The 25,104-nt window shown below is 47.8% G+C and overlaps 1 protein-coding gene across 17 annotated transcripts in view; it reads right to left on the reverse strand.

The window, feature by feature from the left end:
* RAD51B (RAD51 paralog B) overlaps nucleotides 1-25,104 on the reverse strand; it is a 610,326-nt gene that overhangs the window by 327,051 nt on the left and 258,171 nt on the right. For 14 of the 17 annotated variants that reach the window (XM_045014334.1, XM_045014333.1, XM_045014330.1 and 11 more), the window contains one exon: nucleotides 17,850-17,945. In XM_045014334.1, the coding sequence (XP_044870269.1) occupies nucleotides 17,850-17,945 (96 nt within the window). Of the gene's footprint in view, nucleotides 1-10,194; nucleotides 11,436-11,471; nucleotides 11,504-17,848; nucleotides 17,946-25,104 lie in introns of those variants that run through there. The other 3 variants (XM_045014343.1, XM_045014344.1, XM_045014341.1) reach the window with 3 other exon arrangements.

Genomic DNA, 25,104 nt, shown 5'->3' on the forward strand with positions numbered 1-25,104 from the left:
CAACAAAATACTTACACCCGCTATGAGCAGTGTTCGTATTGTTGACAGGCAGTGTAGACAAAGCCTAAGAGTTGCGTATGCAAGTTCCATTAAATTAATGGGACATACTCTTTTCTCCCCAACAAGTGCATGTACATAAATTCCACTAACATTACAGGGGCCTGTTCAAGGAGAAATATAATCAAGACATCTTTGATGATTGCATAGCACTGTACAAGACGGAAACGAAATATCTCAATCATGAGAAAAGACTGTCAACGATAAGCAAAAACCAGGTCTTTCTTTCATTACCATCCAAATACATACAGACCCCAGAAAGCTAATTCCACATTCCAAAAAGATAGACTATTTGTTTATGAATTGTCCTTTAAAAAAAAAGTACTCTAGTTAAATTGGATAATATCTGACAAATCCTCAGTATTTCACAAGATGTCAAGACAAAACCTCTCTTCTGTCAGACAGAACTTGTGTAAACCAGCCTGTAAAGGTTTTAAGGAGCTTGCGGCCATAACACTAAAGAGAGTAATTTAATGTATGTCAAAATGTTATGATTCTTTCTAATATTTTTCAATATGAAGTGCTGGAGCAGTTCACAGGAACAAGCAGTTTCACGTGGCTTATAAAACTACAAAGAGGAACAGCACGGACTCAAAAGCATGTTTAATGGCTGTCTCATCAGCTCTAAGCCTCTCTGAAACAGAGGTGTTTGTGTTTTCATAGAGATTAACAATCTTTGTGACTGAGATAAGATTACCCATAGGGCTAGCCTTAAAAACAGATAAAATAAATGACCAGTAGGAACTGTGAAGTTTGGGGACCCTTGGTCATCTTATTAATTCCCTGCCTGATATCCCCTCTCCATTCAGCAGCAGGCCTGGAGGGGAGTAAATTATAGTACTGTACTTGCCTGCATAGCTACCCTCTCCGGTAGTGGGACTCAGGCTTTTTTCACAGGAGGATCTCAAAGTGCTTTAAAACAAATCAGTCACAAAGTAGGAGAGATTATCCCCATTTTAAAAATAGGGATACTAGGGCACGGAGTAGTGAAGTGACTCTCCGAAGGTCTCAGTGAATCAAAGGTAAAGTAAGGAATAGAATCCAGGTCTCCCAACACTGAGTCCCTTGCCTTGTCCACTAGACTAAACTTCTTAGACCAAGGGAGGAAGGGTCCTATGGAGGGAGGGCTGTGTGGCAGCTTCCAGCCTTTCATCCTCACAAATTGGAAGGCCACCCTTTCTCCACAGCCTAATACAATTTAAGATAGCAATGATGAGCAAGATTGAAAGGACACACTAAACCCACTGTTACACTTATGAATTAAAAAGTACTGTCCAGCAATCTGTGCTTGTTTTAAAGAGAATGAAAGGGAACACCAGCCTCTCCGACCTAGCAGAAACCTACAGACCAAGTCAAGTCAAAGAATAACTCTAACTTTTCCAAACAAACATTTCAAGACAGCAGCTAGTCAGCTGAGATTAAAGAAACCCGAGAGTTCCCTCCCTCCTGCCTCCCTTTCCTTATACCTCTGTGCCTGCCAGAGAGGGCAGGGCTCTGCTCTTGGCCACAGCAACATGGTCATGACCTTCGCCCAAGTGAGATAGGGCATTTGTTTGATCTCTGTAAGAGGCACCTTTTGGTCTTGCTGGAATATATATTAATGTCAGAGTCTTTTGGTTTAGAAGGGTCCTTGAATGGGTTATACCATCATATCCCCCAGCACCAAAGTAGGAGTCGCTTAATTTTTCCTAAACCTGGGATGCTTATTCTTAATCCTGAGCATCCCCACTGATGGCAATACACAGCCTTCCTTTGCACCTCACAGAGTAAATAATTAGTAACAAATAAATATCTGATGTATTTTACTTCCTCTTCTGTTCAAAGAATATCTGTGCAAAGACAGCATTTTTTCTAATTTATTCTTTATGCAAAACTATTAAAGTACGTTTTTTAAAAATGTTGCTTACTCTACACTTTGCTATTCAAGCTTTGCTGCAACTATGAGATAATGTGTTGTGGGGTACCTAGATAGATGGAAAGTGATAAGTGTATTGATATTGTTTCTGTTCCTTGAATGGATGTGCATTTCCCTTAAAAAACAGATTTCTGGGACAAACGCTTAAGGAAAATTAATTTAAAATTTGCTTTCCACTAGGATTCAAACATGCAAGCCTACAATTCACTTTTTTCATGAGTGTACATGCTGGCATAACCTGATCATGTGAATGATTGCAAAAGCAAAATGAAAAGGGCACAATCATGGCCACAATGAATTTGTTTAGGAATCTGAATGAATAGTCACAGAAAATGTTTTGCAATAGTTGTTAAGCTCTACTTCTAATATTTGTTTAACCTGACACAGCTTAAATCTATTTCTTCTGGGTCTTTCCACTACTAACAAGGATATTTTGAGTTTGTCCTCTTTGTAACACATTTGTATACTGAGGGGTAGCTCCTCCGGTAATGCTTTTGAGCCTGGTGACAGCTGAGAGCTGGTTTGGCCCTCACTGCAACTCAGAGCAGCCATGAAGCTGCTCTAAATTACATCTGGCTGCAAAAGCCCACAAGGGGATTATTCTATAAGCCAAGATTCACTGAAGTGCAGCAACACTCTGGACATGCCCCAACATAACCCCTATGTTGGGAGCTGCAAGAGGGTTGGTGTAGGGCCAGCTATGCTGGCTGTACACCATTAGAGGATTCCTCTATGCATGAGGAATCTTCAGCTGGCCAATTAAACTAACTACATTTGCATTGCATCTGAGGTGTGGTGCAAACAGACTTAACAGAGCCCAGGATCTTGCTCACTTTATTTCTGCCTGTATCACCTCCTCACTAAGAGCCAAATTCAGCCCTTCTGCAATGCCATTGATTTACACCAGTTACACCACTACGAATTCAGCCCTAAGGCTCTCTACTGTTGTAGGAAAATATTACCTTTTCTTATGCAACCTTTTAGGACCCAACCCTGCAGCTACTCCAAGGTAGAAATGAGGTGAGGATTGGGCCTGATCCAACACATGATAATGGCCCAACAAATTCCCTTCTAATGCACAGTCAGGGTACGTCTACACTACGGGATTATTCCGAATTTACATAAACCGGTTTAACAAAACAGATTGTATAAAATCGAGTGTGCGCGGCCACACTAAACACATTAAATCGGTGGTGTGCGTCCACTGTCCGAGGCTAGCGTCGATTTCTGGAGCATTGCACTGTGGGTAGCTATTCCGTAGCTATCCCATAGTTCCCGCAGCCTCCCCCGCCCCTTGGAATTTCCGGGTTGAGATCTCAGTGCCTGATGGGGCAAAAATCATTGTCGCGGGTGGTTTTGGGTAAATGTCGTCAGTCACTCCTTCCGCTGGGAAAGCAACGGCAGACAAGCATTTCGTGCCTTTTTTCTCTGGATTGCCCTGGCAGATGCCATAGCATGGCAATCATGGAGCCTGTTTAGCCTTTTGTGACTGTCACCGTATGTGTACTAGATGCCGCTCTCAGAGGCGATTCAGCAGCGCTACACAGCAGCATGCTTTTGCTTTTGCATGATAGCAGAGATGGTTACCAGCTATGTTGTACCATCTACCATGCCATAAATTGGTAATAAGATGATCGTGGCTACCAGTCCTTTTGCACTGCACCATCTGTTGCTGTCATAAGTGCCCCTGGCTGCTCTTAGCCAGGGGCGCAAAAGCCAAAATTGGGAATGACTCCCTGAGTCAATCCCTCCTTTTTGGCATCTAAAAATAGAATCAGTCCTGCCTAAAATATGGGCAAGTGTACTAGAGAACCACTGTATCATAGAACCAGAGAGCACAGCTGCTCTGTGTCAGATCCTGCAGAAATTATGAGCTGTATTCTATTCACAGGGGGTGCTCCTGCAACAACCCCACCTGTTGATTCTGTTCTTCCCTCAGCCTTCCTGGGCTACCGTAGCATTGTCCCCCCACTTGTGTGATGAAGTAATAAAGAATGCAGGAATAAGACACAGTGACTTGTTAGTGAGATATGAGTGGAAGGCAGCCTCCAGCTGCTATGATAGTCCAGACAGGACAGTAAGGAGTGTGTAGGAGAGGAGCCCAGCATCCCTCTGCTAGTCCAGGGGCAATTGAATCTTTTCTTTACACATGATGGGTGGGGGCTGATGGAGCTCAGCCCCCTGTTGCTATGATGACAATAGTTATCAGCCATACTGTACCATCTACCAGGAAAAATTAGGGCCAGGCGCCCTTGATTGACCTAACAGATGCTAGTCAGCATGGTTACCAGTCCTTTTGCACTGCCCCATGTGCTAATAGGCTGATGATGAGGACGGATACCAGCCATATTGTACCATCAGCCATCCATAGCGTGGGGGGAGCAAGGATGTTGGTGTTGAGTGCTGCACCATCGCGTCTATCTGCAGCATTCAGTAAAGATAGGGTGACATGTAAAAGAGTCAAGAGAGGATTGTTTTCCCTTTCACTTCTGGGGGTGCGTGGGGGGGTGCGTAAATTGCCTAGCTATGCCCTGACCCACCGCGGACACTGTTTTTGACCCTAGAAGCATTTGGAGCTCAGCCAAGAATGCAAATGCTTTTCAGAGACTGCAGGAACTGTGGGATAGCTTGAGTCCTCCAGTCCATGAGCATCCATTTGATTCTTTGGCTTTCCGTTACGCTTGTCACGCAGCAGTGCGCTGAGTCCCTGCTATGGCATCTGTCTGGAGATTTTTTAAAAATGATTTTGAATTTCGTCTTCTGTAACGGAGCACTGATAGAACAGATTTGCCTGCCCTTACATCGATCATGTCCGCATCGTCCTTGCGGGAGCTCTTTCTTTATTTTGAGTTTTAACTGCATCACCACACGTGCTGATCGGAGCTCCACGCTGGGCAAACAGGAAATATTCAAAAGTTCGCGGAGCTTTTCCTGTCTACCTGGCCACTGCATCCGAGTTCAGATTGCTGTCCAGAGCGGTCAGTGGTGCACTGTGGGATACCGCCCGGAGGCCAATACCGTCGATCTGCGGCCACACTAACCCCAATCCGATATGATAATACCGATATTAGCGCTACTCCTCTCGTTAGGGAGGAGTACAGAAACCGGTTTAAAGAGCCCTTTATACCGATATAAAGGGCCTCTTAGTGTGGACGGGTGTGGCGTTAAATCGGTTTTACGCTCCTAAAACCGGTTTAAACGCCTAGTGTAGACCAGGCTTCAGACACAGAAGCAAAGAATAAAAGCCACTGTAGCATTTTGTTTCTTCCTAATAGGATATTTAGAACAGCAAAAGGTTCATTTCTGGATGATTTTCTAAAAAATTATCCACACACCAAACAGTTTACAGAAACATGACTTTGACATTACTAACATAATGTTTTAGATATATATATAATCCAACAGAATTAATTCCTTTTGGGACTAAGGGTATGTCTACACTACAAGACTATTTCGAATCAACTTAATTCGAATTTGTGGAATCGACCTTATGAAGTCGAAGTTGTGTATCCACACTAAATACACTAGTTCGACTGTGTGAGTCCACAGTAACGGGGCCAGTGTCGACTTTGGAAGCGGTGCACTATCCCACAGTTCCCGCACTCCCCGCTGCCCATTGGAATTCTGGGATTTCCCCCCAATGCATGCTGGGGGGAAAAATGTGTCGAGGGTGGTTTTGGGTAACTGTCATCATTGAACCGTCAATCACGCCCTCCCTCCCTCCCTCCCTCCCTGAAAGCGCCTGCGGGCAATCTGTTCGTGCACTTTTCTGCTCAGTGACAGCGCGGGCACCACAGCACTTTGAGCACGGATCCCGCTGCAGTTATGGCCGTTGTCAACTCCTCGCACCTTATCGTCCACCTCTTCCACAGTCAGCTGCTGAGAAATAGGGCTACTTTTCAATGGTGCTGCGAGCACTGGTGGACCATGGGGGACGTTTTACCAACATCAACGTCGGGTAGCCAGGCAAAGTTCATGACGTGCGTGTTTTCAAGAACTCTGGTCTGTTTAGACGCCTGCAGGAAGGTAGTTTCTTCCCGGACCACAAAATAAGTCTTGGGGATGTGCAGATGCCTATAGTGATCGTCGGGGACCCAGCCTACCCGCTAATGCCCTGGCTCGTGAAGCTCTGTGCAGGCGCCTTGCACAGCGACCAGGAACTCTTCAAGTACCAGCGAGCAGTGAGCAGCGTGACCTGTGACTGTTCAGTTTCTTTACAGAGAAGCTGAACCTGCCCCTGTTTCTTTACCAAGTTACTGTTGACTAGCATCTGCAGTTACATACCCCGCCCACCCCGCTTCCCTAACTTCCAACACACGTTTAAAAATAAAATACATGTTCCACTGTAACTTTACAAAGGTTTCTTTATTGATGACTTTGCGTTACAGGGTTGAAACTGGGACACGGACTGTGCTGGGTAGGGTGTGCAGTGATGTAAAGACCGCCTGTAAACTCGAGGAATGACAGGCTCCTGCTCCCAGAGCGGTCTGCAGTGCCGGACTGGATGTTTCAACGGAGCCTGCCATCCCTCCTTTTTGGGACTCTGTGTGCGGGGGCTATGTGGCCTTTTGGCGGGGGAGGACGGATAGAGATTCCTCTGCTGCGTGGCTCTGTGGTCCAGGACAGGGACCGTTGCATGAGATCTGTAACCCCCCTCCCCCGCTACAAAGTCACGTACCCCCCCACCCACACAGAACCTGCAAACCACCTCCCATACCGACCAGGGTGCGTACTGACTGCAGTGTGTGTGTGACCTGCTGCTGATCCTGCCCCCATGTCTGTACCCTGGTAAAGGTGATTGTCCTGTCCAATTACCAACCCCCTTCCCCCGCTTCAAACACAGTCTCCTCTAAAAGAACATGACGGAAACAGTAATTAACAGAAAAGTATTTTTTATTATCAACTAGACAGTTAGGGGATGAAACTGGGATAGGGGCTTGGGTGAGGCGGGAAGGAAAGGACTTCTCAAAATTTAGGGTATGAGAGCTTTTGGGTACTTGAGCACTCTGCTGGGGTGCAGTGACAGTTTTCACGGCCTCTGGCGCCCCTCCTTCTGGTTATTTTGGGTGAGGGGTGTATGGGACTTTGTGGCGGGGGAGGGCGGTTGCAGATACACTGCAGGGGGGCTCTGTCCTCCTGCCTGAGGTCCTGCAGAACATGCACAAGGCGCCAAAGCATGTCCGTTTGCTCCCTCATTAGTCCAAGCAGCGTTTGAGTCGCCTGCTTGTCTTCCTCACGCCACCTCTCCTCCCGTTCGCTGTGTGAGCGCTGGTACAGAGAGAGGGTCTCCCTCCACTGGCTCTGCTGGTCCGTCTCGTCTCGGGAGCACCCCATAAGTTCAGCGAACATCTCGTCCCGTGTCTTTTTCTTTCGCCGCCTAATCTTTGCCAGCCTCTGTGAGGGGGATGCTGTGGCAGGTCTGGAGACAGTCGAAGCTGTGTGATGGGAAAAAGGGAGTGAATTCCTTGCAAAGATACATTTTTGTGAACAATGAACACAGTCTAGTCTGTCTCTGTGAATTCTGGGTTGAGATCCCAGTGCCTGATGGGGCAAAAACCATTTTCGCGGGTGGTTCTGGGTAAATGTCGTCAGTCATCCCTTCCTCCGGGAAGCTACAGCAGACAATCATTTCAAGCCCGTTTTCCCTGGATTGCCCTGGCAGACGCCACAGCGTGGAAACCATGGAGCCTGTTTTGCCTTTTGTGCCTGTCACCGTATGTGTACTAGATGCCGCTGACAGAGGCGGTCCAGCAGCGCTACACAGCAGCATGCTTTTGCTTTTGCATGACAGCAGAGATGGTTACCAGCCATACTGTACCATCTACCATACCATAAATTGGTAATAAGATGGTAATGGTTACCAGTCCTTTTGCACTGCACCATTTGCTGCTGTCATAAGTGCCCCTGGCTGCTCTTAGCCAGGGGCGCAAAAGCCAAAATTGGGAATGACTCCCTGAGTCAATCCCTCCTTTTTGGTATCTAAAAATAGAATCAGTCCTGCCTAGAATATGGGCAAGTGTACTAGAGAACCACTGTATCAGAGAACCAGAGAGCACAGCTGCTCTGTGTCAGATCCTGCATAGATTATGAGCTGAATGCTATTCACAGGGGGTGCTCCTGCAACAACCCCACCTGTTCATTCCATTCTTCCCCCAGCCTTCCTGGGCTACCATAGCATTGTCCCCCCACTTGTGTGATGAAGTAATAAAGAATGCAGGAATAAGACACAGTGACTTGTTAGTGAGAAATGAGTGGAAGGCAGCCTCCAGTTGCTATGATAGTCCAGATAGGACATTAAGGAGTGTGGAGGAGAGGAGCCCAGCATCCTGCTGCTAGTCCAGGGGCAATTGAATCTTTTCTTTACACATGAAGGGTGGGGGCTGATGAAGCTCAGCCCCCTGTTGCTATGATGAAGACGGTTATCAACCATACTGCACCATCTACCATGAAAAATTAGGTGCACCTGACATTGGGGGACCTGACAGATGCTAGTCGGCATGGTTACCAGTCCTTTTGCACTGCCCCATGTGCCAATAGGCTGATGATGACGATGGATATCAGTCATATTGTACCGTCAGCCACCCATGGCGGGGGGGGGGAGCAAGGATATTGGTGTTGAGTGCTGCAGCATCGCATCTATCTGCAGCATTCAGTAAAGATACGGTGACATGTAAAAGAGTCAACAGAGGATTGTTTTCCCTTTCACTTCTGGGGGTGGGGAGGGTGCGTAAATTGCCGAGCTATGCCCTGACCCACCGCGGACACTGCGTTTGACCCTAGAAACATTTGGAGCTCAGCCAAGAATGCAAATGCTTTTCGGAGACAGCAGGAACTGTGGGATACCTTGCGTCCTCAGTCCCCCCTCCCTCCATGAGCGTCCATTTGATTCTTTGGCTTTCCGTTACGCTCGTCACGCAGCAGCGTGCTGAGTCTCTGCTATGCCGTCTGTCCGGAGATTTTTTAAAAATACTTTGGACCAGGCGTAACATTACAGTAATCCCCCTAATTAGATGCAGGAGTCTCCGAGCGAGATCACCCTGAGGACGGTCACTGAAGGAGATAGAGAGCGCATGCTGCGTGAAAGCCAGCACAAACCAGGGCCCTATGCAGCCGTGCTCGGGGAGGCAATGCTCCCTGAGTACCTCATGAAAGCCTCGCGCGGACAAGTGTGCTACCACGGAGCACCCAATAAGGCAGCTCTCCCCAGGAACCTCCTGCGGAGGCTTTTCGATTACCTCCAGGAGAGCTTCGTGGAGATCTCCCAGGAGGATTTCTGTTCTATCCCCATATATAGAGAGACCTCCTTTTCACATACTTCAGATTCCTGTTATATTAAGAATAAAAGTGTACATGGTTAAAGCACTTACCGACTCCTCCTTCCCCTGATTCAGGATCCGGGTTAATGGCCGGGGACGGTTGGTAGGGGATCTCCGTGACGGTGATGAAGAGATCCTGGCTGTCGGGGAAACCAGCGTTGTAAGCGCTGTCGCCTGCCTCGTCCTCTACAAACCCTTCCTCATCTTCCCCGTCCGCGAACATCGCCGAGGAACTGGCCGTCGACACTGTCCCATCGTCAGAGTCTATGGTCACTGGTGGGGCAGTGGTGGCAGGCTCCGTAGCGTCCGTTTGCCGCTTTGATTTTTTGGTAGCCTTGTCTGGGGTCCTTGATTTTCACGCGGCGCTGCATTGCATCCCGGCTGTATCCTCTGTCTCTCATGGCTTTGGAGACCTTCTCGTAGGTCTTTGCATTCCGTTTTTTGGAGCGCAGCTCCGAAAGCACAGACTCCTCGCCCCACACACCGATCAGATCCAAGACTTCCCGGTCAGTCTATGCTGGGTCCCTCTTTCTATTCAGAGATTACATGAACTCCTCTGCTGGAGAGCTCTGCATTGCTGCCGGTGCTGCTGAGCTCGCCCCGATGTCCAACCACGAAATGAGATTCTAACTGTCCAGACAGGAAAAGGAATTCAAATTTTCCCGGGACATTTCCTGTGTGGCTAGTCAGAGCATCGAAGCTCGGACTGCTGTCCAGAGCGTCAACAGAGTGGTGCAGTGTGGGATAGCTCCCGGAGCTACTAAGTTCGATTTGCATCCACACCTAGCCTAATTCGACATAGCCATGTCGAATTTAGCGCTACTCCCCTCGTCGGGGTGGAGTACCGAATTTGAACTAAAGAGCCCTCTAGGTCGAATTAAATGGCTTCCTGGTGTGGACGGGTGCGCGGTTAATTCGAATTAACGCTGCTAAATTCGAATTAAAGTCCTAGTGTAGACCAGGCCTAATATTGTATTATGGATCCTTCACAACTAAGTTACAAGCTCAAATCCAGCTCAAGCTGGTGATGAATGAAAGGAATGGTGATCTTATGATAAGAACACAGTCATGAGTTCTAGATTATATTCCTGATCATATGTGACAGGGTATACAAACCTCACACTGGACAACAAGGGGTTAAGGAGCTGCTCTGGGCTCAATCATCCCTGGCCCACCACACCTGCAAGAGATGCACAGACTGGAAGAGGAGTTAAAAGGGAGCAAAACAGCTCACTTGTGGGCAGACCAAGGAAGTGAAAAGAACCTCTGCCTTGAAGCTCCTGAGAAAAGGGCTAAGGGAAGGCAAGATCTCTCCCTCAAGAACTGCCTGAAGGTCACTCCCTAAGGGAAGGGAAGACCTGTTTCTGTTATACCCAGAGAGAGAGGCAGTTTATTTGTGTTGATTCCCTATGTTTTATTTATGGACTACCCCTGAAGGGGAGAGACTTGAAACTGACCTGCATGGAGGGCCAAGGCACGACAGGAGGCAGCCACCACCCCAGGAGGAAGGCAGCTAACACACCATGCCCAGCTGCAAAGAGATACCAAGCAGTGAGCCTCCCTTAACAGCCTCCTGTGATAGACTTCAGACTTTGGACAATAGCGGGCTGGTAGAAAGTGGCCATGGGAGGACAGCCTTAGGGTGCTCCTGAGTGTCAGACCTTGTGTTACCCTCACAGGGCCCTGGGCCGGATCCCAGTGGAGTGGGAAGGACCAGGCTCCCCTACCAAAAGCCCCTCTGCATGTTTAAGGGGCTACGCGCTGACCACTGTAAAATGGGAATGATAATTACCTGCATCACAGGGGTGTTGGTAGGCTAATTCATGAATGTTTTTAAAGTTATTTGAGCTCCTCAGCTGACAAGAGCAATAAAATTGCAAAGTATTTTTATTATTATTTGCAGGTTGCTTGGTGGTAATATCAAAAGAGTTTGGAGGGTGTCTCAGTCCAATTCCTAGTGAACCAGTGTCCACAGTGCAAAAACCATCATGACAGCTGAGCCCCTTGCTGGCGGACAGGAAAAGTAGTGAATGGGTGTGAATTCCACTTTCACTCACAGAGGTGGTCAATATAGGTGAGGATTGAGGCATTTAATGGGAGAATCTGTAGGAACAACTTGCACTTCTGCTGCCTGTTTTGTTCTTGTTCTGAGGATAAACAGAGATCTTCAAATCCCATGACTATCACTCCAGCACCTTTCACCAGCATGAATTCACTTAATGAAAAAAAAATTCACATACAAAAGTCAACAAATCCCACCTCATTCATGGCGCTCCAGGGCAAAAGTTCAAAACAATGGCACCAGAAAATCAGACGCACAACTAACTCCCATTACTACCCACAATAGCTGTATGAACACATTTAGCGTAATCACTACAAAAAATTACACCCATGCCATCTTCCAAAGTCCTGATTTTAGAATACCATCATCTTTGCTTGCATGAGCCACTAACACAGTCTTTCACGTACAGGGAATCCAATGCTATCTAACAATACATCTATATTTAAGCATTTTTTTCAGGATTTTTTGACACTTAACCAAAGCCACAAATCGCGTTTAACTGAGAAAAACCAGTTATGAACCTGTTTTGTAACTGTTGTTCTTCAGACGCATTGCACATGTCCATTCCTCTTGGAGTCAATGCATTCCAGCGGCTGTTGGAAACTTTTTCCCTCAACAGTACCCACTGGGCAGCACAAGTTTCCCCTGCTGCCGCACACCACTGTGTGCAGATATAAAGGGCAGAGCTACCCCTAACCCTCTCAGCTCCTTCTTGTTGCAAGTCCAAAGAAGGGGTTAGGACAGGGGTGGGCAAACTTTTTGGCCTGAGGGCCGCATTGGGTTTCGTAAATTGTATGGAGGGACAGTTAGGTGAGGGGGTCATGGCCCAGCCCCCACCTCCTATCTGACACCGCCCCCCCCAAGACTCCTGCCCCATCCAACCTCCCCTGTTCCCTGACAGCCCTCCCAGGACCCCTGCCCCATCCACACACACCCACTCCCTGTCCCCTGACCGCCCCCAGACCCCTGCCACCCCATCCAACCCCTCCTCTCATTCCTGACGGCCCCCCCAGGACCCCTGCATCATCCAACCACCCCTTCTCCCTGTCCCCTGACTGCTCCCGGAACTCTTGCCTCTGACTGCCCCCTGCTGCCCCATCCAATCCCCCCTCTCACTACTGACTGTCCCCCCAGGATCCCTGCCCCCACTCAACCCCCTCTTCCCCGCCGACTGTGCAGACCCGTATCCACACCCCTGCCCCCTGACCATCCCCCGAACTCCCCTGCCCTCTATCCAACCCCCCCCCCTGCTCCATGACCCCTTACCCCGCTGCCTGGAGCACCGGTGGCTGGTGGTGCTACAGCCGTGCCGCCCGGCTGGAGCTGGGCCACGCCGCCGCCACCACCACGCAGCACAGAGACTGGGTCAGGCCAGGCTTTGCAGCTGCGCTGCCCCAGGAGCTCACAGCCCCACCGCCCAGAGCATTGTGCTGGCAGCAGAGCGAGCGAGCTGAGGCTGCAGTGGAGGGGGAACAGCAGGGGAGGGGCCGGGGCTAGCCTCCCGGGCCAGGAGCTCGGGGACCAGGCACAATGGTCCCGTGGGCCGGATGTGGCCCACAGGCCGTAGTTTGCCCACCTCTGTGCTAGGAGGATGGGTCGTGGAATGGATATGTCCAAAACATCTCGAAGAACAACTGTTATGGAACAGATTAGTGACCATTTTTTCTTCTTCCCACTCTAGCACCATCTCGGGAGTCTTGAGCCACAGCATAGGGGTAAGGGGGCAGGGAGCGGGAGAGGGGGATTGGATAGAGGGCAGAGGAGTTCAGGGGGTGGTCAGGGGCTGGGGGTGTGGATACGGGTAGGGGCGGTCAGAGGGCGGGGAACGGGGGTTGAATGGGGGCGGGAGTTGCGAGGGCTGTCAGGGAGAAGGGGTGGTTGGATGGGGCAGGGGTTCCGTGGGGGCAGTCAGGAAGGAGAGGGTGGTTGGATGGGTCGGTGGGAGACAGTGGTGGGGGGCAGGTAGGGGCAAGGGTTCTGGGTGTGGTCAGGGAGAAGAGGTGGTTGGATGGAGCATGGGTCCGGGGGAGGGGGGGCTGTCAGGAAGGAGGGGGGCTTGGATGGGGTGGTGAGGAGCAGTTGGGGCGGGGGGTCCAAGGGCAGTCAGGGGACAGAGAGCGGGGGGGTGGATGTGGCGGGGTTCTGGGGGGACCATCAGGGGGTGATGGATAGGGGGTGGGGGCCAGACCATGCCTGGCTGTTTGGGGAGGCACAGCCTCCCCTAACTGGCCCTCTATGCAATTTCTGAAACCCAATGCGGCCCTCAGGCCAAAAAGTTTGCCCGCCCCTGCTGTAGATGGAGATGGAAGAGAGAGAGAAAGCGCATAGCAAACGTTTCTCCTTTTTATCATGTCCTTTCTTCCCTCTTGGCTTTGCCCCCCCTCCCCTTCAGAGTCAGGTGAGCATTACCTCATCGTAGTCCCAAACTGGCCATGGGAAGGGAGGTGACTCACTCGAGAGCCCAACAGATCCTTTATTGCTGCTTAGGCCAGTGTCCTTAGTTTCTGTGAGGCTGGGCTGGGTTTGTCCCATACATGCCCTGATGAGATGTGAACTGCCCCTCTGCTCCTGAAGAGTTTTTGCTTGGGCTTGTTTTAAGCCATGAGGACACAGTTTCAGCCTCATAACTATATACATGAAATCACAACCTATAACATTACTATAACAACAATGCTCAGTGCATCATGAGCCTTCCCAAGACACCCGACATAACAAACTTTGCATTGGATACCACACAATCATATTAAAAGGATGAACATGGGGGTTCAGGGTGCTCCCCTAAGGTACAGAGCGTCACAAATGCCAATGCTCTTCGGACATCGAATGTATGCAAATGCTCTTCCTCCCTGGTCATGTGTGGTTTGGGTAGAATTCAGGCAAATAAATTGGCTGATTGATATGGAAAGAGGAAACCCCCTTTGGGATGAACTTTTGATGAGGATGCAGGTAAAACTTGTCCTTAAAAAAAGATTGTACATGGAAACCCTGACATTAATGCCCACAGCTCCCCAACTCTTCAGACCAAGGTACTGTCCACCAGAAATACCACCTTCATTGATAGACGCAACAGCAAGTAGGTAGCCAACGGTTCAAACGGGGGACCCATAAGTCTTGACAATAGTAAGTTTAGATCCCACAGAGGAACAGGGTCTTGCATTTAAGGGTATAATTTGATTAAGCCCTTTAAAAATTGTATGGACATATCATTGAAGAAAATAGAGTGATTGTCCACTTTAGAATGGAACACTGAAATAGCAGCCAGATGTATTTTGATGGAACTAACCACCAAATCTTCGTATTTCAGGGATAGTAAGTAGTCCAGAATATGTTGAACTGAAGAACTGGTTGGTGATACCCCTTACTGCCAAGACCAGGTGGAAAAAATGCCTCAATTTAGCAAGGTAAATTCTTGTAGAAGATGTTCTAATATTTAGTAGGATCTTTTGAACAAGCCTGCTCTTGACTAGCTAGCTATGGAGCATTCATGCAGTTAGCTGAAGGGATTGTAGGCTTAGCTGGGGTAGGCAACCGTGATCCTGGGAGATTAGCTCTGAATCTAGTGGAAATGAAACTGAAGGTTTCACTGACAGCACCAGGAGAGTGGAGAACCAGCGCTGATGGGCCCACGCTGGGCTACAAGTATGAACTCTAGTCTAGTTCTGTTTTCTCTTTAGTAATACCCCTTTGCATGTCTCTTACAGGATGGGGAATTTTCCTGTGTGAGAACTGGTGTAAGGGAGTAGCTGATCCAGACCCACCAGAAAGGTGCAACAAAGAAGAAGAGTGAAAACCACCTTACCATATCCTGCCAAGTTGCAAATTTGATATAAGGTCAGCAATACTGTTTGAGGAACCCACTAGAGGGAAAACCTTGCTTACCACAGCAGAGTGGGGCTTCTGACACAACTGAACTCTAAATAGGGAACGTCTCTACAGTTTTCTGCAGCATGTATTATGGCCCAAGTATTCTTTCAATAGCTAGACGCTGCAGTTACCATACAAGATGGTGACCGGGTTTGAATTCTTACTTGGAGTTACCTTTTCTTCTCACTGATAGATACACTGAGAAGTTAACTCTCTTATTATTGCATGAAAATGTGTAATTATTGCTTCAATTTCTTTAGAAAATACAATACCCTGAAATTAGCACAGAAAGAAAATGCAGTATTATAAGAAAGGTGTTACAAGGCACGCCACACTTTTATAGCATCAATGTAATATTGAGATCTGCAGTTTGAGTCACTGTACTTGAAGTATGATTAGTGTATAGTACAGGGGACTGTAGTGAGGCGGCCTGGCTCCCGACGGCCCCTGAGAGGGAGGAACCGGAACAGCCACCTCAGTGGGCGGAGCCACCGCCGCCTGTTCCCGCCCCCCGGAAGTCAAGGGGCGGGACAGGAAGTATAAAAGCCCGGCCTCAACACTCAGTTGGAGCCCAGCGGCCGGAGAGGTTGGACGCTCCTGTTCGGGCTCCTGCCAGACCGAGCCTCCCTCGAGCCAGGTACCCTGACGCGGACGGACCAAGCCTCCCTCGAGCCAGGTACCCTGACGTGGACGGACCGAGCCTCCCTCGAGCCAGGTACCCTGACGCGGACGGACCGAGCATCCCTCGAGCCAGGTACCCGGACGTGGACCGACCAAGCCTCCCTCGAGCCAGGTACCCCGAGGTGGACTGGCCGAGCCTGCCCCGAGCCCGGTACCCCGAGGAGCTGCCCGAGCGTTCCCATGACCCGAGTCCGGAGGAGCAGCCCAACCTAGAGAGCCCTCAGCATGCCGAGGAGCCCATGGTATGGGACCCTGCTGCAGAGCCCAGCGAGGAGCAGGTACCCATGGAGGGGGAGATGGAGTGTAGCCCGGGGGTAGCCGACCCCTGTCCGGCTGAGGGCACTGACGTGCCCATGTCAGTGTGTTGCGGCCAGGATCCCCACTGACTGCAGCAGATCCACGCCGCTGTTAGGGCCCCGGGCTGGGACACAGTGGAGTGGGTGGGCCTGTGTCCCCCCTGCCACCCCACGCACGGGTGGCAGACTCCCCCCTCCTGCCAGCACTCAGGCAGAGAAGCCTGGGCTTCCTGACTTACTGCTGTGGTTCAGCTCCTGAGACAAGGACCTGAGCCCTGGACTGATATTACTGCTCAGCTCCTGCTATAAGGACCTGGGCGTTGAACTATTGTTTATTGCCTCGCCCTGACTAAGGGTCTGGGCTTCCTGACTTACTGCTGTGGTTCAGCTCCTGAGACAAGGACCTGAGCCCTGGACTGATATTACTGCTCAGCTCCTGGGACAAGGACCTGAGCCTTGAACTATTGTTTACGGCCCCGCCCTGACTAAGGGCCTGGGCTCCCTGAAGTAGTGTGGTAGCTCAGCTCCTGCTATAAGGACCTGAGCCTTGAACTATTGTTTATTACCCGCCCTGACTAAGGGCTTGGGCTTCCGGAACTATTGCCATAGCTCAGCTCCTGGGACAAGGACCTGAGCCCCTGGAACTATTGTTTGTTGCCCCACCCTGACCTAGGGCTGGGGGCTTACTGACTATTGTTGCTCAGCTCCTGCTCTAAGGAGCTGAGCCTAGAACTGCTGTGTTTGGTGCCCCGCCCTGATTGAGGGCCTGGGCTTAGCCTGTTAACTTTGTTACTGCTCAGCCTGCAGGGGGATCTGAGCTCCCTGGACTCTTGTGTGCTGCCCCGCCCTGAGCTAGGGCTTGGGGCTTACTGACTTTGTAACTGCTCAGCTCCGGCTGCCAGGACCGGAGCTTAGAACTGGTTCGCTGCCCCGCCCTGAATTAGGGCCGTGGTTTATTGACTTTATGGGTGCTCAGCCTGCGGGAAGGATCTGAGCCTAGCCCTAGTGTCTGCTGTCCCGCCCTGACTGAGGGCTGGGACTCATTGCATTAATCGTGTGCCTTCTGTTCAGCCCCTGCTTGAGGGGCAGAACCCCAAGACCTTCAGAACCCGGAGACTGATTTGGGCCGTGTAGTGAGGCGGCCTGGCTCCCGACGGCCCCTGAGAGGGCACGGCCCCAACCTCGGACTATTACAGGGACACAAATGAAAGTTTATCCTTTTTTGATTTGTGTCAAGGTGTTTCTCTTTTGAATTGCTGATAATTACAATCAATGAACAGGAACATAGGATTTACCATATCAGATCAAGCCAGTGTCTATTCAGTTTCTTGCCTCTCACAATGGCATCAGAGATACTAGTGCACATGGCTAATTATGCATCAGCGATACTACAGAGGAAAATACTATAGAACTGGACACTGAAAATTTCTTTGTGGCCCCTAGTAAATGTAGTCTTTTGGTTAACATGGGTGACATTCCCCCTTAAATGCTGAAAGTTACAAAGAAATTTAAGAATGTTTTTGAACTCTGACTATATTTTATGCTAAACTTGATAAACCCAACCCCATGTGCTCCCGAATATCAACAAGAGACTGCAAGTGATAGTGGGGATTTGCATCAGTATCAAGCTTCAGGTGTGATAAAATGGAGCTCCTACCTTCAGACAGGGACAAGTCATCAGCTGGAGACACCTGGTCTGCCTGGATATCAAGGCCATTGCTCAGCCGTGTGGTAATCTGATTTGTCAAGATAACCTGCAAACAGGAGGAAAAATGAATTATTATAGCTACTGGAGGACAGGTAACAGCCCAGATGAGAACTAGAACATACAAAGACAGACAGACAACTCCACACTTTGACCTTCATCAAGTTCATTTCTCCTGACAGTCCCGGCTCACTGCAGAGTTGGGGTGCAGGGCCCTTTGACTTCCCCAGGAGCCCCACCCAGGCAGGGCTGGCACAACCCATTAGGCGACCTAGGTGGTTGCCTAGGGCGCTAACATTTGGGAGGCAGTGACCGCGGCGTCCGGATATTCAGCCGCTGTGGTCGTCGTTGGTATTTCGGGGGTGGGACCTTCTGCCGCCTAGGGCGCCAAAAAGGCTGCCGGCGCTCCTGCGCCCAGGCTGGACTCGCTGAAGGAAGGGCACGGTGTGAAAAGGGATGCTGAATGCTCTGAGATCAGACCCAGGAAGGCCGAAACTATGTAATCTTCTTGCCCTGGCAACAGTGTGAGGCATGCGACACCAGAGTCCTGATTGGCTTCATACAGAGCAGCTCCAGAGCATCGGCCTGGTGCCTCCATGACAGGCTCATCATGAAAGTTTATTACAAAAGAGAAACCTCAGAATTCAGGTTTTCAACTAACAATCTGGTACACAGCACTAATGTCACTAGCATCATAAAAACCTCAGCACAGAGCGTGTACCTCAGATACCAATAGAAAATTAGCTATTCAAGGGGGTGGAAGAGTCAGGCGCCTAGAAAACAGTTTTGTGGTTATAATAGGACAAACCTCGATTCAAACGATAAGGTAGAGCCCAAGGCACAAGCCTGATAGAAGCTTCTAGAAAACTCTGAGTAAACAGCGGCAGATGTAAAGGGAGGGATAGAATAGATTTCACATCAACATTATACAGTTTGAAAGGGAAACTGCAATTAGTTGTAATACCTTAAATTAAATAAATATTTGCTATATGTATATATGCATTCTGGTGTGGTACGATGTTTTTATTGGCACAAGTTTGCACTGACCACATTACTCATAAGTTTCAAAGGCACCCATGAGTGATGCAGTCAACCCAAACCTGGGCCAAGATAAACAAAATATGATGGCACAGTATAAAGTTTATGTCATACAACTGAGAGAAAAGCTACTGTATTTAAGATTTAAAAAAAAACAAAAAAAAACCCTAGAGGTACCATATTTCATATCCCTCCCCTTCCAATGGACTCTACAGGCTTCAAACTAAGAGAAAACTAGAAATTGCATAACTGGACTCGGTACCTTTCAGGTTGGTCAGCTCTCCCCACGTCAGGGAACCTTGTGGCACTGGTTTGGATGGAGGATTGTAATCCTCTTTACCCTTCGCTTTAAAAAACCAGCCATACCTCTGACTCTTATCTTCTATGGGACTAGAGTGCACTTTCTCCCTGAATAGATCATCAGGGACATTCCCTATTTAAGCGTCTGTACAGTGACTGTAAAAATGGCACATTTTTACTCAGCTACTCTGGCCCCCATTCAGGATGACAACTAAGCATGTGCTCAAGTTCCACTGACTTCAGTGGTAGTTGAGCAAGTGCTTAAATAGTGCCCTGAGTAAGGATGCTTTTTTGGAACTGGAGCCCCATGTGTATTCAGAAAGCTTATTTCTGTGAAAAAAATTAAGTGATACTATTCGTTACTCCTCTTGGCCCAACTGAGCTGGGAGAAACAGCAGGATTCTACTCTAGTTCAAGCATAAATTAACAGAATTGGTAATTAAGTACCAAATGTAGCGCCAAATTCTGCTTCAGTTACACTTGTGCAACCCCACTGCCAAGTTTAAAACAAATAAAAAGAAGTTCTTCTTCATGCAGCGCACAGTCAACTTGTGGAACTCCTTACCTGAGGAGGTTGTGAAGGCTAGGACTATAACAGCGTTTAAAAGAGAACTGGATAAATTCATGGTGGTTAAGTCTATAAATGGCTATTAGCCAGGATGGGTAAGAATGGTGTCCCTAGCCTCTGTTTGTCAGAGGATGGAGATGGATGGCAGGAGAGAGATCACTTGATCATTGCCTGTTAGGTTCACTCCCTCTGGGGCACCTGGCATTGGCCACTGTCGGTAGACAGATACTGGGCTAGATGGACCTTGGTCTGACCCGGTACAGCCGTTCTTATGTTCTTATGAAACATCTACCCTCAGTTATAGCTGTGTATCTCTAATGTTATCAACCAGTAGTACAATTCTGGGTCCCCACCTTCCCCAGTTGAGCCTGGTTTTTAAGGTTGTTGAGTACCCTCAGCTCTCCTTGGCTTAAATTGGAATTGTGGGTGCTCAGCAACGGGTGGCAACCAGGCCCAAAGTGTCTCATGCTGGGCAGCAAAAAAAATGAGGACATTTCTGAAAATGCAGGGCTTCAAATATAGACTAGTGAGTTTTATACAAATCTCTAAATAATGTACCCATATATAACTATCTACTGGATATAGTTAAAAATTTTACATTTCTAAAATAGGATTTTGGTACAGCAGAACATCCCATTTGTAAATAGCAGCAGCACATCTCCCAGGGTCCCTCAGCATACAGGCACATCTAATTCACCAGCCAGAATGCCACCCCCACTTTACTCTGATGTCAGCAGGTCACAAGTATTAAATTCCTTCAATGTCTTTGTCGCCAGCTTTAAAAATGCACTTCATCTTCACCTCCTGATCCACATAAATGGCTCACCAGCAGCTGCTGAGCCTCACAAACAGGTGCACGAGGGAGAGGAGATTCAGATAGACTAAGGAAGAGTGGTGAGACATGGCCATGCGATTTCCCAGTGGGGTGTTGCACTTACAGGTAGGGAGGGACACACACAGTACTTCAGACAGGTCCCACAAAACCTAGTGCTGGCCTGACTTTAAGGTCCAATATCTCACAAATCACCAGGGATAAACATAAGGACTGTATACACACAGAAAGCTGGAAAGGTCAGGATAGCCATCTTTCATCTGTTACATCTCTTGCCTAAAAGATGTCATCTCTAATTATGCGGTGCTTCCTAATAACATGCTGGAGTATTGATCCAGAACTTATTTAGTGGGGGGAAGTGCCTTCAATCGAGTCACCATGTAACTTTCTGAAATTTTTCTTGGAGATCTCCATCCAAGTATTGACCATATTTTACTCTGTTTAGTTCATGAGACTTGCCAGGATCACAGTCCAGTGGGTAAAGAAAGAGTCAGTCCTTTCTGTTGTGGGCTCTCCTAATACATAATGGACTTCAGACCATGCAGCCCTGGCTTCAATTTAAGAGGCACAACTCAACTTACTAGTCCATTATCTTCCAACAGAGCTTTCAACAGTAAGAATTCTGTTATGCAACATTTTAGCGCATGAGAGATCCTATTGTCTGGTATCAATTAACCCAACAAAGCTCTCTCTCATTCTTATTAGCGTAATCATTACAGAGCAAGGGAACAGGAAACACCACCTTCCCTCCTTCAGCCCCAGCTAACCCCAAACCTCTGCAATAGGTAGCGGGTTGTGTTATAGTTTTCTGTTCCCTTTTCATGGTAAAATCAATATGAGGGGCTTCCCCAGCCAATGACTGTACATGAATAGAAAACACCCTCTGCAACTAAAACTAAACTAAAAAGGTCAGTTGGATAGGTCAATGCTGCTGGAAACTTGTCTCACTTTCCTGCTGAGTTCAGTGAACCACTGCCTCTTAACCTTTGAGCATGGCCAATTTTGACCAGTATGGCTAACAGTTTAACAAGTGAAAATTTGCAGTCCAGAGGCTGCAAAACATGATAAGATTGAAAAGACTATTGAAAAGTTTATTTAGATCTATTCAAATGTCAGAACCATTTATTGGAAAAGTTTGAACTTCTTAATATCTTACAATACTTTGCAATTAGTTTCTCCCATAAGAAAGTTAAGCATTAGTAGCAGCATATTAGCATTAGCATTTAAGCTCCTTGGGGCATGATCCACATCTTCCTTCCTGCTGTATCTGTAAAGCACTATGAACAACTAAGGTGTTACAGAAATAATTAACAATCCTGTATTACAGATAGGGAAACTGAGGGACAGCAAGGGCAAAATTTTCAAACATGGGTGCTTAAAGTAAGGTATTTAAGAAATATTTAGGCTTCTAAATCATTTGCCTGCTTTTCAGAGGTGCTGCTGCTGTACACAGGAACATAGGGGATCAAGTCCCCAAAAGCGTAGCCCTATCCTGGATGGATCCTCACCTACCTGTAAGAGATACCTGAAGTGCGCAACTCTCTTTTATGCTTTGGCAACACTTGTACTGCTCATCATGCCAACAGAATCTCCCCCACTTTAACTGTCTTGGCTGATGTTCTGGGAGCCCGTCAGAAAAATCAAAAGACATTTTTAGGTGCCTAAGCTCAAGCACCCAAGTTTGAAAATGCTGGCCTCCGTGAACAGCCTTTGTAAGTGTAAAGCCCCTGCAGAGCCTGGGAGTGAGTTGGCCTAGGAACTGAAATGTGACTGCTTTGACATGGAAGAATAAGCAAGCTATTTTTTGTTTGGTTATTTATACAGTATAATTCCTCAAGTGCTCCTCCTGCCCTCCCAAGGACCACACTGAAACTACTAAATCTGACTTTGTCATCCTTGTAAATGCAGTTAAGTAAATAAGTCATTCTCTGTAAACTTGTGGTCTCAGCCTCCTTGTTGGTTTATTGCAAAATTAAAGGGAGTTCAGCACAGAGCCATCAATCAGTAACCAGTGGAGGTATAAAGCCTTTTGGAATGTACTGAGAGGGGCGGAAAAACCCTCTCATGAAATGGCTGTTTGTTAAGAGAACAGGGTAAAATTTCCCATTTGACATGCAGCATCATTTAGGAAAACTCTTATTAAAGGCTTCCTGTTGAGCTGGAAGAGCAAACACAAAAACGCAAACAAAAATCCAGAACGACTCTGTCCTTCACTAACGCATGGTCTTTGTGTTTCTTTACTGCACTCCAGCAGTGCAGTCAGAGATCAAGGGGTACAAGTGACAGTCAGTCTGCAAGGGTAGGATGCTGACTCAGCATGCTGGGGAAGGGGGACACAAGCTTTTTTAATCCCCAACATTTCAATATTGTCCCTATAGATGAGATCAGAGTTTAACTTTCTCCATTCCTGTCACTAAAGAGGCACCTCTCTCTTGCCCTAGAGCAGAGAGCTTTTAATATGCCACATTCGAGTATAGTCAGTAGTGTTTATAATGGACTTAAATAATGAGGACCATTGTCTAGGTTCTGGTGGAAAGAATGTGCACAAAGCAGGAAAGGAAACAGCACAAAGCCAGATGGGAGCGGCACTGGGGTTACAAATGGAAAGATGGAGTGGTGACAAAGCTGAGATGGGGCACGGTTCATAGACTGATGCGAACTTCAGCCCTCCTGCAGGAACCTGTTACAGCGTTTTTTGATTGTGATGATGACTAGCATCAGCCTCTGCACAAGGGGAGCAGTTGTATCCCAGCTAGCACAGGCAGTTGGAGAAAGGGGATACTTACTGACGACACAGAATTCAGACTAGACACTGGATTAGCATTTCCTTCAGCTCCAGCCTCTCTTCAGGTAGAGTCAGGATTGGTAGCCACTTGCCACAAAGACTGTTGAAAAGTTACCCATGACCTCAGAGAGACTTACTGTAAATCACATTAGTGGCCTTTAAAAAAAAATCAGCACCTTCTGTGGAATGAAGGAGTAAGGGACAGAGAAAGAGAGAAGCTGGAGTTGAAGTATCAGAACAACCAAGCAATACCAGAGTTTTACTGAAAGAACTCAAGGGCTCAGAGTTGTGATGATGGCACATCATGGTGCCACAGGGGAAACCAGGTTTATGTGACCAACAGCTTCTACCATTAGAAAGACTAGGTGGGTGAGGTAATATATTTTATTGGACCAATTTCTGTTGGTGAAAGAGACACGGTTTTGAGCTTACACCGAGTTTGTCTTCACTTGTTCTTCAGCCTCTACCCTTATGATAGAGTTTAGGTATCTCAGAGGAAGTGTGTTTGGGGCAGAACTGTTCTAGGGAATCAGGTCCAAATGCATGTGCACTTACAAAAATAGGGTTTTATGTCCTTCATATTCTCAGGACATTTAAAATCTCTCTTGACTCATATGAATCAAATACACAATGAAAAAGCAGATTTTCACACTGCCCAAACCCAAAGCGAAAAAAAGACTTTATTTCACCACAGTTTTACCTAAATGTGACAAAGGCATGCGTAACTCTGGTGAGGCCCACATTTGAGGGAAGTGGGTGGATGTTTTTAGATGTGACAATTGAAAACATTGAAAAAGCTGGGGCCTCCATGCTGAGAGCTGACAATAGAGTTACCCTCAAATTCCAAACCTGTCTCCCCAGAAATGGGTATAATTCCCTGAATTTTAGGCATCCACAAACCAACAAAAACCAACTCAAATGCTTCCTCTCCCTCCCCACCCACGAGCACCACCCATCTTGTCTGAGCTGAGTTTTATCTCTGTGTGTTTTCAGCTGCGTCTCATCAAGATAAAAAATGTTGATTAGACAGTCCAATAGTTGAGAAACAATGCATAATGAGTAACTTCTAGAGGAATTGTACTGACACAGTGGAGATCTTACATTCAGGGCACTTTGCCCAAGGCTGCTGGGGGAAACTGATCTTATTAGACTTCTATGATGGAAGCTGAACTCCTACTTTGCTACTACCTCTCATCCACCCAAGATCCTCTGCTTTTCTCCTCCAGCAGGGCAATTCATAGTGGCACAGGCTACTTAGAGCCACTGGATTTCACTGGGTATAAATAGGATAGGGAAGAAACCAGGGAACTTTTCAGAAACAAAACACCCAAATGGCCACTGTATATTAGCTCCAATTTATTCTGTTTTATACAGGAAAAGTACAGAGTTATGCAATTCCATTCCAAAAGCCTGCTGGAGAGGCAGAGACTGGCTGCAAGTCTGTGCCAAGTGCTTAAAAATAATCACAAAAATTAATAAAAGTCCCACAGGAAGAAAAAAACAAAACAAAACACAAAAATGTGCGGTTGTCAGGCAGCTACATGTCTTCAAGTTGAAACAACTACCACCCAGAGATAGCCCAAGGTCTTTTGCCTTTCCTCTTCTCTGAGCAAGGAATGCAGCCAACACAAATGTAACCTTCCAAATCTAGGCTCTGGCACCCCTTCATTGTGCTTCTCAAAAAG

This window comes from Mauremys mutica, chromosome 4 (genome assembly GCF_020497125.1).
Source record: "Mauremys mutica isolate MM-2020 ecotype Southern chromosome 4, ASM2049712v1, whole genome shotgun sequence".
Classification (NCBI taxonomy): domain Eukaryota; kingdom Metazoa; phylum Chordata; order Testudines; family Geoemydidae; genus Mauremys; species Mauremys mutica.